This window comes from Mobula birostris, chromosome 7, assembly GCF_030028105.1.
Source record: "Mobula birostris isolate sMobBir1 chromosome 7, sMobBir1.hap1, whole genome shotgun sequence".
Classification (NCBI taxonomy): domain Eukaryota; kingdom Metazoa; phylum Chordata; class Chondrichthyes; order Myliobatiformes; family Myliobatidae; genus Mobula; species Mobula birostris.
This window is the reverse complement of record NC_092376.1, coordinates 55,707,828-55,723,328: the sequence shown is the minus strand read 5'-3', so window position 1 is coordinate 55,723,328 and position 15,501 is coordinate 55,707,828. Positions and strand designations below refer to the sequence as shown.

At 38.6% G+C, this 15,501-nt stretch overlaps 1 protein-coding gene across 5 annotated transcripts in view; it reads right to left on the bottom strand.

Annotated features, from left to right (window-relative positions):
• Positions 1–835: 835 nt before the first annotated feature.
• The window catches only part of LOC140200217 (four and a half LIM domains protein 2-like), a 55,708-nt gene continuing 41,042 nt past the window's right edge, over positions 836–15,501 (bottom strand). For 3 of the 5 annotated variants that reach the window (XM_072263210.1, XM_072263209.1, XM_072263208.1), the window contains 4 exons: positions 11,460–11,634; positions 6,401–6,570; positions 2,886–3,072; positions 836–1,590 (listed from right to left, as the gene is read on the bottom strand). In XM_072263210.1, the coding sequence (XP_072119311.1) occupies positions 1,439–1,590; positions 2,886–3,072; positions 6,401–6,570; positions 11,460–11,634 (684 nt within the window). In that variant the 3' untranslated portion in view covers positions 836–1,438. Of the gene's footprint in view, positions 1,591–2,885; positions 3,073–6,400; positions 6,571–11,459; positions 11,635–13,557; positions 13,693–15,501 lie in introns of those variants that run through there. The other 2 variants (XM_072263212.1, XM_072263211.1) reach the window with 2 other exon arrangements.

The window sequence follows — 15,501 nt, the reverse complement described above, 5'->3', positions numbered from 1 at the left end:
TTGACAGCTTTTTGTTTAATATGCACATGTGCTGTCGGGGAAATCTGTTTCCCTCTGTCCGCGCTATGACTCCCTTGTCATCAAAGGCTTTCATCATAATCTTAACCAGAAAAGAAAAACTTCTCCAGGAATCTGATTGGAAGTGTGATCAGAAGAAAGGTAAATCTGGATAAAGGTAATAAATCATCTAAAATAGCTATTACACTGAGATTAATAAGTTATAATGGGATCTTTCTAAGAATACTTTGACTAGTATGCAATGTTTGTTATACAGCACTACTCCACAAGAAGATATCATTCTACAAGTAGCAAATTCAACAGTCCATATGAGGTTCCCTGAAAATAATGAAAGACATTATTTTCAAGTTTGCTATTGATGAAAGTAAAGAAATTTCGAAGCAAAGGCATACACTTGTACCCAATTGCCAGAAAACCATCAGGAAGGGCAGGAGATCATGTCGAATTCCCAGCAGAGAATGGAGAAGGCAGGGGTTTATGTTGAATTCCCAGCAGAGAATGGAGACGGCAGGGGTTCATGCTGAATTCCCAGCAGAGAATGGAGAGGCCAGGGGTCATGTCTAGTTCCTAGCACAGCAGCATAGTCAGTAATACATCTGTCCATATTCTGTATATTACTATAGGGATCAGTTTTAGAGCTGATTCCTTTAGCTCTCTCATCTCTGCTTGCTGTGTGAAGTACTAACCTTCTGTCTATTGTGTACAAGAGCGATGTATTATTCACTAGTTAGAGAACGGCTGGATCCATTGCATGGAAAATGTGGGTGTGTGGTTCAAATTTTTCAGCTATTCATAAATGGAGTACAGGAACATTTTTTTTTCAATTTATTAATGCACTTAATACTACAAATATTTAATGCCTGAAAAAAATAATGAAATACAGATGAACCTATGATCATTATTTACTATTCACCTATGTAATCATGCAGTAAAATATAAGTTTTACTTTCAAACTTGTTTTGCCATAATTGATGCAAACAGCAGGCCAAATTATTTAGTTATAAGATCCTGCTTTCCAGCTCTGTTCAGTTCACAACCTGTTGCATGTTTAAATCTGTACCACTTCTATGATAAAAAGAAAAATCTTTCAGTGTTCTTTCATCAGAATTTTTATCCTTTGCTGAGACAATGTGCACCATTACATTTTGGTCATTGAAGTACAGAGATATTTCATATTGTTTATTTCATCAGTGCCTTCCAATAAAATTAAAATAATAATTTTTCACTTGTCCCGGTGGACTCATGCAAACTTCCTTTGAATTCACAAACATTTCATAAACTGATTTTAATAATTTGTCTCAATTATCAAGCTCATACCATCGTGGGCAATTGGCACCATAGCAAGTGAGAGCCTGGTTATTTTGTTTTAATGCAGCTGCAGTCAAGGTTGCTATGAGATTGTTTCCTGGCCTATCTCCTCTTACAGATCTTTCCCACATTCAGGGCAAAGGATGTCATCGCGTTCTGTGAGGAAGCCACGGCCCACCAGGGATATGGAGCATTTCTTACAGTTGAAACAATCATTATGCCACTGACGTTCCTCAAATGAGATGTACTTGCTTCCCCCAAGACCTAAAAGAAAATTGTAAGGAGAAGGTAAACAGATGTTAATGAACACATCATAAACATCAGAAAGTCTGCAGATGCTGGAAATCCAAAGCAACACACACAAAATGCTGGAGGAACTCAGCTGGTCAGGCGGCATCTATGGAAATGAATAGATAGTCGAAGTTTCAGGCCAAGACTTCAGAATTGACTCATTTCGGAAGAACGGTCTCAGTTTGAAACATCAACTATTCCACAGATGCTGAGTTTCTCCAGCATTTAGTATGTGTGTTGCTTTTGACATACACATAGAGTGTCTTAGCAAGCAATGGGGAGAATTGTTGCTGGGAAACTCCAATAAATAGCTGAAACACATGAGAATTAGAGCTATCCTGCCTAGTTATTTATCAGAAACCTAATACCCTTAGTCCTGTTTCCGAAATGGTCCTGTCTTACTTGTTCAGGTTAAATTAAACATTGCAACCTCCAAATGCTGGTCTACTCTGAACTTCAAACCAAAACTCAGTTTATTACAAATGTCATCTATTTTCCTTCCATTGTATTTCTTGACACATCTCCATCATTACTGAAATTCCTGTTCACATATTTTTCAACACAGGGCTCAAAGGTTTCATTGTCTCTCAGGTCAATGAATTAGGTTATGGACATCCCACTCTATTCTAAATCCTACCTGTGCGTTCCCCTGATATAATTTCATTTGTCACTGTCCATGACAAGTTGATCACCCTATGGAGACTATACTTTGCCTCTTGTCCAACTTGTTCGCTTTACTTCCGTTGTTTTGTTTCACCTTTTTTTATTTACAGGTCAGATAATGAGATGTAATGTCTGCAATTAGTGTGACTTTTCAATAAAGATCAATGACTTTATAACAGATTTATTGCAAAACTTGAGCTAAATTATTTTGCCTTAGCGACTGCAGAAATAGAGTGACATCAAACTGAGAGAAAGGTAATATGAAGCTTATGGAAGTGGCAGATACAATTCAAATTGCAGAATGGGGGCAATTAACACTTTTAACAACTGGACGCTAATGTTGAATGCAGATAACCGACAAACCCTTTCCAATGAAAATCGAATGACTTCATCAATAGATGAAACAACACACTCTGTCAAATTACTACCCAAACAAGAAGGTAAAGTTTTCAACCCAAATTCTGCAGTATTCTAATCTGGTCTAAGCATTTCCCAGCTCCTGTTGTCAAGTGAACATGTCTTGCCAGGTTGCCAGTACGAAGGATCCACTGACCAACTGGCGATAATTTGCTCCTTTCGCAACCTGCTCTTATTGAAGAACTTACCCACAATTGGATTGGTACAGCCAGCACACTTTTTGGCATAGAGATGACTGAAGCAATCCAGGCAGTAGGCACATTCATCTCGTGAGGTGAATTGCTGTCCACTCAGTGGTTTCTTACATCCTGTGCACAGAAAACACTCCTTGTGCCAAGGCTGATCACGGTAAGTGACCCCTCCTGTGGTAATTGCCTGGTTACCAAGATAAAATATAGAATATTAGTTATTTCATTTTGAATGATTATACAATAACAGATCTTTAATTATAATGTTGAATCTATGGTAAAGAGAGGTAAAATCAGACAATTTCCTACTTTTATGAGTAAGAATTTATGTATGTACCAGAAGATATAGTCACTTTAATAAACAGATATTTCATTAATATAAATAGAGCACTGACATACTTTAGTGATGTCATAGCATTGTTGGTAAAAATATGTAAGATGCTATTTAAGTGACATTTATTTGTGAAAATAACTTTGAAAATGAGTAAATATTCTCACAACATTAAAGCTTCTGGTCGTGTTTCCATAGAAGCAAAGGAATTAGCCAATCATTTGATTAATTACATGGCTTCTTTACCAACCAAAGAAATAGCTTTAAATCCTTACAGCCAATAAACCCCTGACAGTTCTCCATGACTGATCATCATCTGGCTTTGCAGCAATTCAGCTCAAGTCACACATAGGTCTATGAGAAAGTCAATTGTGTGTACTGACGGTGAAGTCAACTTTGTTTTTCAAAAATATATTTTATTCATAAAGGTTGTAAACATAAAATATAGTACATTTGTTTATTACCATTCACTGAACTAGATAATAAAGGTAGATAACACCTTAATGTTAATATAAAGAAGTACTTGGGTTCCTTAAGGTTGCTATAGCCAGGGATGGTAATGGGGATAAGCTCCCACTACCTATTAAATGCTCCCAATGGCGTGTGCCTCAAATAGCTTCTGACAACCAAGTCCAGCTCCTGGCCTTCATGTGTGGCTTAACTACTAAGCCCAGCAGAACTGCTTCTACTGAAGGGAGAAAGGGCAAAGGCGGGTTACTGGTGCCTTAAAACCAGTTGCTCCAGCCAAGTGGGACTTATCAGCCATGGTTGGCAGCTCATCCAGGAGAAGGAAAACTCTGATCTCAAACCTCTACTGCCTTGCAGCTATACCCACTCATGAGGAAGGCTTCAGGAGTAAACCCTAAGGGAAAAATCTGGAGCTGGAGTCTCTAAGTTCAATGCTGACTGGCAATTCCTGCGACACTTCTGGTACCAAACTGTATCTGTCTCTGCCGTTCCTTTGGGCTCATCAGATGCATGGAGAGGGGGAGCTTGCTACATTGGCAACAGCTTGTTCTCCACATCGTACTGCCCAGGCCTGCATATCTAGTCAGCTAGAATGTGATACCCATGGTCAACTGTGACCAACAGAGACCTCGCCCAGTCACACTTAAATTAACGATGTCAAAGGATGTTACCTTGTTCAGGACTAGGATATCAAACCACAGGTAAGTGATGCTCAGGTGGTTACATGTTCTGCTGATTTGATACCTACATTTCAATAAATTCTCTACACCAACTTAGTTTTATCAAAGAGAACAGAGATGCAAGAGACTGCAGATGCTGGAATTGGAAGCAGCAGCAAGGTGCTGGAGGAATCCAGCAGATCAGCTGGTATCTTTCAGGATACCTGGACTGAGCCAAAATGTCAACTATCCATTTCTATCCATAGATGCTGCCTTATCCACTGAGTTCTTATAGCATCTCGTTTGTTGGTCTCTTTGATCATACTTAGAGACAGTTATTATTGCTTCATGACTTTTTGATCAATGTTCTTCTAAGTATTATTCTGTTAACTTCATTTTACTGGCATTCCATCGTCTTACCCCACCTCATGCCTTCAGCTTCCTTCCCTCGGCTGAATTGAAAGCAGGGAGAGTTCCTGTTCATGATTACTGTGTAGGAGCTCACTGGAAAGTTCAAATATGTATAATGAAAGGGATCAGTCTTAGAATATGCATACTGTGGAATATGTGCAGTGATGTTGCCTGGATTACAACATATCAGTTATGAAAGAAATCAGGTTAATTTTCCTTAGAGTAGGGGAGACAGGGGGGTTACCTGATAGTACAAAGTTATGAGGGTATTAGATAGTGAAGATAGTAATAGTATCGTAGCACCTTGAGTTGAGTAAAATGAGGGCAGAGATGTAAGGTGAAAGCTTTAGTTGAGATCTGAAGGGGGATTTTTTTTCCACTCACAGTGGTTCAAATCTGGAACACATTGCCTGAGGAGGTTGTCGAGACAGGGACTCACACAACATTTATGAAACATCTAGATAGGCGCTTGAATCACCAGCCATAAAAGGTATGGACTAAATGTTGATTTAAAAAATGGTAGGGATGGACATGATCTGCTGAAGGGCTAGTTTCTGTGCTGTGCTCTATAAAAGGACAATATTGTGACTCCACACACCTATACAAAATCAAAAGTATGCAAATTCTAGATATCTGAAATGGAAGCAGGCTAGTTAGCAGTTGTGCAGAGAGCGACAGAATTAATCGTTCAGATTGATGATGTTTTGTCAGAAAAGTAAAATGGTTGAAGAAGACAGAGAAATAAAATATATCAGGATTGATTAACTATCAGACATTTGAAAGAAAGGAATAGGAATTTGAGCAATTAATCTCCAGACTGGTGGCAAATACATTCAATAGGTATAAAGGTGGTGAGTACTGGAGAAAGAGATTTATGAAGATGGTTAGAACCTAGCATGTTTGTTGTTTTATCATATTTTACCTTATCAGATATGTGGCCAATCTACAAAAGTGAAACAGAAGACATTACCTTGGGTTTTTCAGCATGCACACTCCACTTTGCTTTTTCAAAAAGATGCAGAAAGATTCCAAGCAAAGTTTTCTAGCTATCGGTAACCAAAACAAAATACACACAAAAAAATGTGGTTGCTGTAAATCTGAAATAAATGGTGGAGATACTTGTTAGGTCAGGCAGCATCAACAGAGAGAGAACTGCAATTAGTGATTCAGGTTGAAAGCAATAAATAATTCAGGTCATCAAACTGAACCATTAACTATTCCTCTCCATGGATGCAGTTGACTTAATTGATATCTCCAGTATTTCGAAAATGCTGAAGATACTCAGGATTTTCAGCTCCCTATATATTGAATCACTTCAGGGTCAGACAGTGGTACAACTTCAGCAATATGGTTTTAATACTGTGTTTGGGTGCTATCTGTATGGAGTTTTTCATTCTCCCTATGACTGTGTAGCTTGTTAAGGGTGATCCATTTCCCTCATGCATCCCAAGGAAGTGTAGGTTGGTGGGTTAATTGAAACTGTTAATTACCTCTGAGTGGGCATAAGTGATAGAGTTTGTGAGGAGTTGAAGGGTATATGGAGTTTAAAATAGGATTTGGGTAAGTGGGTGCTGGATGGTCAATGGGTAAGGGTCTGTTCTGTGCTGTATGACTCTACAACTCTTTGACTCTATGATCTCGCTCACCTTCTTGCACTGCACACAGTGCATGGCAAACTGTTTTTCATAACACGGCACACAATAGTTCTGATCATTCTTGTGAATGAAGCTTTTTGTGCCCATTGGCTGCTGACAGTGATGACAAATGAAACAAGCCTCATGCCAGCTGTTCCCCTTATGTTCCATCTTGCGAGTGCCTATATTTTTTTTGAGAGACGATGCAAAACAAATATTCAGTTGACACATCTTGCTTTCCCACCAGCTAATTCTGAAACAGTAAAGAATTTGCTATTGTTCCTCCTATACCAGACCGACGGAGCATGCTGTACAAGCAATTGAATATCAAGCAATTAAAACATACCTACTAACTTGAATCTTCTCAGAATACATTGGCTTATGACATTAAACTACGAAATCATAATTATTCTTTACAATCTGTTTGGCAATACAAAGATTTACCCAACAAAGATGAACTTTAATTATATGTTAAGTGAAGGAGATAATTCAACTAATGCATAACTTTCTTGTCTATCTTTAGCTTAGACTTCAAATTTTATCACATTTTATGCTTTGAAAAAACTTTTTTCTTTCCTAATGACTTTGGTGCAGGCAATAATGAAAACTGTCTTCTCCTGACCGTCAAGCAGCCAAACATGTGTGTGCTGTTTTTAGCTCAACTATTTAAAGAAAAAACAGTCATCAGCCTTCTTAATCTGTTTTGTGGCCTTAGAGGTTTTTAGTAAATAAATGTAGAGTCACAAAGAAACCACTGTAGGCCAAATTGTCAGTCTGACATCAATTTTAAGGCAATCAGGATATAAGAGACATTCAGAGAAACTTCAAAGATCAGCGCGATCTAATTGAATGGAGAAGTATCGGACCAAGGAAGCAGTAGAGGCTACCTCATTAAATATATTTAAGACACTGTTAGATAGATTTTTGTATAGATGGAGAATTAAGGGTTATCAGGAAAAAGCAGATACAGTGCCTTGTAAAAGTATTCAGCCCTCAACCCTTTGTTCACATAAATGAGTATTACAACCAGGGACTTTGAACAATTTAACTGAGAATTTTTACTTGTGAATTACATGCTCTTTTTTTTTCAGAGTAGAGCCTAAAAAAATTGTATAGCATGAGAAACTAAAAATTTAAAAAACTGCAATGTCAGCATTCAAAAATATTCATCCTCCTTTCCTCAGTACTTAGGTGAACCACCTCTCACAGTTAAAACAGCCAATAGTCTTTTTCAATAAGTCCCTGAACTTTCTACAACATGATAGAACAAGATTTGCCCATTCCTCCTTGCTCAAGCTGTGCCGGGTTAGTTGGGGTGCAGCAGTGGACAGCATTCTTGAAGTCTTACCAGAGCTGTTTGATCAGATAAGGTCAGGACTCTGACTGCACCACTCAAGGACATCCGTTTTCTTCATTTGAAGCCTGCTATTGCGGACACTCTGTGCAATACTGTGCAAAACTACCATCACTTCTTATCTGGACGGTATGAATGTGTACCCATTACTCTATAATATTACAGTAATTCTTGCACTTACTGTGAACCTGGAAAACTTGTAATCATTAACTTGTTCATCTTGTACATCTTATTTTTAAGGTAAATTTTAAAATTCTTTCTTACTTCTCTTTTAATATTTGTATATCTTTGTACTTGTCATGCTGTAATTTCCTTTGGGATCAATAAAGTATCTATCTACAGTGCCTATAAGAAATATTCACCCCCCCCTCGGAAATTTTCATGTTTTATTGTTTTACAGCGTTGAATCACAATGGACTTAATATGGCTTTTTTGACACTGATCAACACAAAAAGACTCTTGCGTGTCAAGGTGAAAAGAGACCACTTCAAAGTGATCTAAATTAATTACAAATATAAAACACAAAATAATTGGTTGCATAAGTATTCACCCCCTTCAAGTCAGTATTTAGTAGATGCATTTTGGCAACAACTACAGCCTTGAGTCTGTGTGGATAGGTCTCTATTTACTTTGCACATCTGGACACTGCAATTTTCCCCATTTTTCTTTATAAAACTGCACAAACTCTGTCAGATTGCATGGGGATCATGAGTGAATGGTGCTTTTCAAGTCCAGCCGCAAATTCTCAATTGGATTGAGGTCTGGACTCTGACTTGGCCAGTGGAGGGCATTAACTTTGTTGTTTATATGCCACTCCTGTGCAGCTTTGGCTTTATGCTTGAGGTCATTGTCTTGCTGGAAAACAAATCTCCCAAATCGCAGTTCTCATTCAGACTGTGTGATATTTTCCTCTAGGATTTCCCTGTATTTTGCTGCATTCATTTTAAACTCTACCTTTACAGGCCTTCCAGGGCTTGCTGCAGTGAAGCATTCCCACTGTATGATGCAGCCACACCATGCTTCATGGAAGGGTTGGTGTGTTTTTGATGATGCACGGTGCTTGGCTTATGCCAGACATAGCATTTAGTTTGATGGTCAAAAAGCTCAATTTTGGTTTCATCAGCCCATAGAACTGTCTTCCAGCAGACTTCAGAATCTTCCACATGTGTTCTGGCAAATTCTAGCCAAGATTTCATGTGAGTTTTTTTCAACAGTGGCCTTACCTTTGCCACATTCCCATAAAGCTGTGACTGGTGAGATACCCAGGCAACAATTGTTGTCTGTGCAGCCTCTCCCATCTCAGCCACTGAAGTTTGTAACTCCTCCAGAGTTGTCTTAGGTCTCTTGGTGGCCTCCTTCATTAGTCCCCTTCTTGCACGGTCACTCAGTTTTTGAGGACGGCCTGCTCTAGGCAGATTTATAGCTGTGCTATATTCTTTCCATTTCTTGATGATTGACTTAACTGTACTCCAAGGAATACTTAGTGACTTGGAAATTTTCTTATATCGATCTCCTGACTCATGCTTTTTGATAACCATTTCGCAGAGTTTCTTGCAGTGTTCTTTTGTCTTCTTGGTGTAGTTTTTGCCAGAATACTTACTCACCATCCATTGGACCTTCCAGATACAGGTGTATTTTTACTACAATCAATTGGAACACCTTGACTGCACACAGATCTCAGAAAGCAGATCTCCATTTAACTAATTATGAGAATTCCAAAACCAATTGGCTGTACCAGTGATGATTTGGTGTATCATATCAATTATTTTGTGGTTTATATTTGTAATTAATTTAGATCACTTTGTGGAGATCAGTTTTCCATTTGACATGAAAGAGTCATTTTCTGTTGATCAGTGTCAAAAAGTCAAATTCAGTCCACTGAGATTCAATATTGTAAAACAATAAAGCATGAAAACTTCCAAGGGGGGGGGTGAATACTCTTTTTAGGCACTGTATCTATCTACGGTATCTATCTCCATGGTTGCTCTGGCAGTGTGCTTTGGGTCATTGTCCTGCTGAAAGACAAACTTCCTCCCCAGTTTAAGCTTATTGGCAGAGGCTGGAAGGATTTTATCCAGGATCTCTGTGTATGTATCTGCATTCATCTTCCCATCAATCTTGACTAGATTTTCAGTCCCTGCTGCTGAAAAGAATCCCCATAGCATGATGCCACCTCCACCATACTTTACAGTAGGGTGGTGTTACTTGGCTGATGATGCCACGTTATTAGATTAATGCCACATGTACAGTTAATACTGAGACCAAAAAGTTTCACTTCAGTCAATTCTGACCACAAGATCTTCTTCTACATCTTTACAGTATCTTCTAAGTGACACTTTGCAAAGTCTTAATGGGCAAGGATATGCTTTTTTTAAGCCAGGGTTTTTTCCTTGCCACTCTTTAAGCACCCTTTTTGTGCAAGACATTAGAGATTGTGGAGCTATACACTTCATTTCCATTTGCAGCCACTGACTTCTGAAGCTCACTCAGAGTGACTGTTAGCGTCACGGTAACCTCCCTTACAAGAGCCATTATTCTGTAGCGACAAAGTTTAGAGGGGTGGCCTCACCTAGGTAGTGTGACTGTGGTTTCATATATCTCCACTATTTCATGATGGGGACTGCACTGAGCTCCAAGGTACGTTCAATGCCTTTGTACACTTCCCCAAATTTGTGCTTCTTTATTATCATTTCCCTCACTTGCCTTGAATGCTCTTTTGTCTTCATTTTGGTTTGTCTGTTGAAAATCTACCACACCGTTGGATCTTGCAGAGAGAGTGGGGATATTTATTCGTGATCCTCCAATTTTCTGCATCAACAAACTGGGTGAGTTGGTAAGATAATTCCACTTGAGCATTCCACTTGAGGAAAGTCAGCATAGGGGTTGAATACTTTTCACTCTCACCATTTTGTTTTTTAATTTTTACTACATTGCTGATAGGTTTTGGAATTTTTCTTTTTATTTGACATAATGCTCAATGTGTAGATTAGCTCAAAAAATCCTATCTCAATATATTTTAAGTTTAGAAAATAGGACAGTAAAATGTGGAAATAGTCATGTGGACTGAATACTTTCTCAAGGCACTGTAAGTGGAGATGAGTCTACGGCCAGATTAGCCATGATCTTATTGAATGGCGGAGCAGGCTCGACTGGCCAGATGGCGTACTCCTGCTCCTATTTCTTATGTTCTTATGATCTGAAGAAACAGGGGCGAGAAGCCAAATACAGTAGCTGACCTGCTTCAATTTCTTTATTTCTTACCTTATTATCTTACCAGTGTGCATTATCTATAAAATGCACTGTAGAAATTCACTGGTCTTCTTTGACAATTGCTCTTAAACTTGCAGCCTCTGCTACCTAAAAGTGTGTGACCTGAAAATGAACATTACAGAGGCACATACTGTATAGAGCAGGGGTTCCCAACCTTTTTTTTTAATGCCATGGACCAATACCAGCAAGCATGGAGACCGTGGAACCCAGGTTAGGAACATCTGGTATAGAGATACAGCATGGCACAAGGTTCATTTTCAAGTTGTATGCTGTCCTAACTTGGAAGTTTATCTCCATCATCCTGATCTGCCATACTCAACAGCACCATGGGAGTACCTCCACCACAGGAACTGAAAGTATCTTCCCAAAGGCAAATGATGATGAATAGACATTCTTGGCATATAACCTACAAATAAGCAAAAAAAAAGTTCAAAATTTTGCTCCTACCTGGAATGATTGCTTTCTTGCATTCCTGACACTTCGAGGAATACTCATTGGTGTAACACTCTGTACAGAACAGCTGTTCATCCTTGGCAGCAAATGGCTTATCCACTAGTGACTGCTTGCACAGGAAGCAGTTGAAACAGGCTTCATGCCAGTGACGGTCTTTGTAGGACAAGTCCTGTGGGAATCAAAATATATAATAAAAACAAATAGCTAAAGCATCTCAAATTGCATACTAAGCACCTTTCATTTTTTTAAAATTAAAGTTAATGTTCTTTACTCTGTCCATGGAAGGAGGGAAGTCTTGATATGTTTGGTAGATAACACAGATGTTTCTGGTTTACATTTTTGTTTGACAATTAAAAGCATGAGCGGGTCAAAAATGATCTTGAACATATGCACAGGAAGTGCTGCACTAATAACTTAAGAAGTATGAGCACAATAACTCCCACGGAGATTTATTACTGTGGAAAAGGGGAGTAGAAACTGTCAACTTCTTTCGAAAGTATAATCAACCTTCTGAGGTTTGCCTGCAATGTAATTTATCTTTAAGTTTTTCCCTTTTGTTGCATTTTTTTATAATGTACATAGGTCAATGTTCATAATGCAGAAATGAAGTGATAATTAATGACCAAGAAAGAAAGCAGTGGACATTACCCACATGGACTTTAGCAAGGCCTTTGACAAAGTCCTTCATGGGAGGCTTGTCCAGAAGATTAAGTCACTTAGTATTCAGGAAGAAGTAGCTAATTGGAGTCAACATTAGCTTAGTGGGAGAAGCCAGGGAGTGGTGGATGATGGTTGTCTCTCTGACTGGAGGCCTGTGAGTAGTGGTATGCGGCAGGGATCGGTGCTGGCTCCATTGTTGTTTATTATCTACATTAATGACTTAGATGATAATGTGGTAAACTGGATCAGCAAATGAGTAGATGACACCAAGATTAGAATTATAGTGGACAATAGGAAAGGTTATCAAAACTTGCAGCATGATCTTGACCATCTGGGAAAATGGGTTAAAATAATGGCAAATAGTACTTAATGCCGACAAATGTGAAGTGTTGAACTTTGGGAGGACTAACTAGGGTAAGACTTACAGATTGAATGGCCAGGCTCTGAGGCATGAAATAGGAAAAAGGGACCTGGGAATGCAGATCTATAATACCTTGAAAGTGGTCTCACAGGTAGAAAAGGTTACAAAGAGACCTTTAAATATATTGGCCTTCATAAATCAGAGCATGCAGTACTGGAATTGGGATGTTATATTAAACATTGGAGAGGCTAAATTTAGAGTATTTTGTGCAATCTTGGTCACTTGCCTAACAGGAAAGATATTAGTAAGTTTAAAAGAGTGCAGAGAAAATTTACAAGTATGTTGCTAGGGTTTGATGGCCTGAGTTAAAGGGAAAGATTGAAAAGGTTTGGACTTCATTTCCCTCCACACAGGAGAATGAGGGGTCATTTAGAATTATACAGAATTATGAGAGGTATAGATAGGATGAATGCATGCAGTCATTTTTCCCTCAGGTTGAGTAAGTCTAGAACTAGAGGTTATGGTTTTAGAGTGAAAGGTGAAATGTTTAAGGACAATCTGAAGGGAAACTTCTTCACTCAGAGGGTGGTGCATGTGTGGAACAAATGACCAGCAGAATGATAGATGTGGGTTCAGTTGTAATATTTAAGAGAAGATTGGATGGGGTTTGGAGGGATATAGTCCAAGAGCAGGTAGATGGGATTAGATAGAAGATCAGGTTGGCAAGGACTAGATGGGCTGAAAGGCCTGTTGACACAAGACTACATGTTGCTACTTCAGTGTAATGTACAGCCAAGCACAAAACAAATATAACACAACATGACCAACTGGTCCATCAAGCTTATACTATCTATTATTGTGCTATCTGTACAAACTTTTAAATGCTTTACACCCAAGCACTCTCCCTTTCCCCACCATCTTCCACAATTCCTATTACAGCCACATAATCTTCTGAGAGAGATCAATAAGCAAGGAAGAATGTCTTTGGTAAAAAGTCAATAAAATTCTGTCTAATTGCCTTATGTAATCATGCATGTTCAATAATACCCTGGTTACGAATACTGCTCTTACCCTCCTCTTAAAACCACGTTGACTGCATAGTGGTGCTACTGGTTGAGTTGTTGTTTCAAAGTTCCAATAACCCTGATTTGACAGTGACTTCCAGTGGTGTCTGCGTGCTCCCTCCGACTGTGTGAGTTTACCTCCAGTGCTTCAGTTGCTTCCCACAATCAAAAGACACTGGTTGGTGGGTTGACTGGCTACTGCAAAGTGTCTTTAGTATACATATTGTAAGAGAATCAATGGGTGTATTTGAGAGTCGTTTTGAGGAAAGAAATGAGGAATGGGGATGACGAAATTCTTCTGTAAGGCATCTTCACCTCAATGAGCTGAATAGTCTCCTTCTCTACTGTAAGGAAATACGGAACATTGCACTCACATGAACTTGTAAAGCTCCGATTTGAATTATTGCAGCATTTCAGACTCACTGCTAGCACTAGTAACTTAATCCAGTGACCCACGGCACAAAGAGCTTCCTGCCTTCTCAGCTATGATTTACAAATATATTGCACAAATGGGGCCCAGTTGATGGTTTTGTGCTGAATTATTGACATAAAAATAAAATTTTCAATATTCCCCCAATGGCCTAAATTAGTGTTGTAAAAAACAAAAATTAAACAAAATCAAAAGAAATCAACACACTCTGCTTTTCCCAGATGTACACCATTCTTTTTCTGACAGAAAAAGTACCTTTCATGCTTTGGCGTGTTTCCAGTAAATAAATAAACCAATCTTTCTAAAAAAAAGTTTAGAAGATGACTTACTATTTTTCACTTCCATTGTATTTAAAATAAGTTCAAAACACATTTTTTCAGAGAATTGAATGGTACCTCATTGCAGTTTTAACTGGAAATAGGCAAGACAATTATTCAGCAATAATTTTCAAATTGTAATGGGGCCGGTTGTATTATATTCAGGGCAACAAAGAAGCTGCTATAAATGTCATTCTTGCAGGAGGTTGGATGAAGATTTAAACCATCTTTAAATTCTGCCATATGTCATCCGTGGCAGCCAAGTAACGTTGTTTACAACAATATGTCAGAAATCTATTTGCTGAAAATGTTATAATAAGGGATGGGTTGATGCCAAAATAACGTTAACCACACATGTTGAAATGACCTTAGATTTCATAATCTCAACTCTTAGACCATATTTTGCAATCGGTCTAAAAGTGTGGAATTAGTATGCCTCAGTTTTTAACTCCTGAAGTAGCACCAATCATTGATAGAGCAGAATGAGTCATAAATAGAAATAACCTGCAAATTTATTTACCTCTTTTACTTTCTCATGTATAGTATTCAGCACTTACAATAGAAAATTTAAAAAATAAATACTAGGCAATAAAATTAATAGATTATGAAAAGTTTTCGGGATGTTCAGCCATCATCAAACTAAAGTGCTGTCATTGTTGAGCCATGAATATGTACAGTATTTTTAAAGTTCCAAAACAATCAGAAAGTATTTTAAAACCAATCCTTCATTGGAAGAAACAAAAACTTGAGATAAAAAAATGTATTTTATGAGAATTCTTCTATTTTTTATTATCTTAAACCACTAGGCTGAAGAACAGTTGTGTGGCGCGTGGCGGTTTGGGCGTTGGACTAGCGATCTGAAGGTCGTGGGTTCGAGCCTCGGTCGAGGCAGCGTGTGTGTCCTTAAGTAAGGCATTTAACCACACAATGCTCCAGTCTACCCAGCTGAGAATGGGTACCGGCAAAAATGCTGGGGGTTAACCACATGATAGACTGGCGTCTTATCCGGGGTGGGGGGGAGTCTCGTACTCTCAGTCGCTTCACACCACGGACACCGGCATAAGCACTGGCCTGATGGGCCACAAGGCTAGTGACAGACTTTAATAATTAATCAAGAACAGTTACTATCCCTCAACCATCAGGCTCTTGAATAAAAGGGGGTAATGACACTCATCATCACAACCAATGATCTCACCTTAAGGAC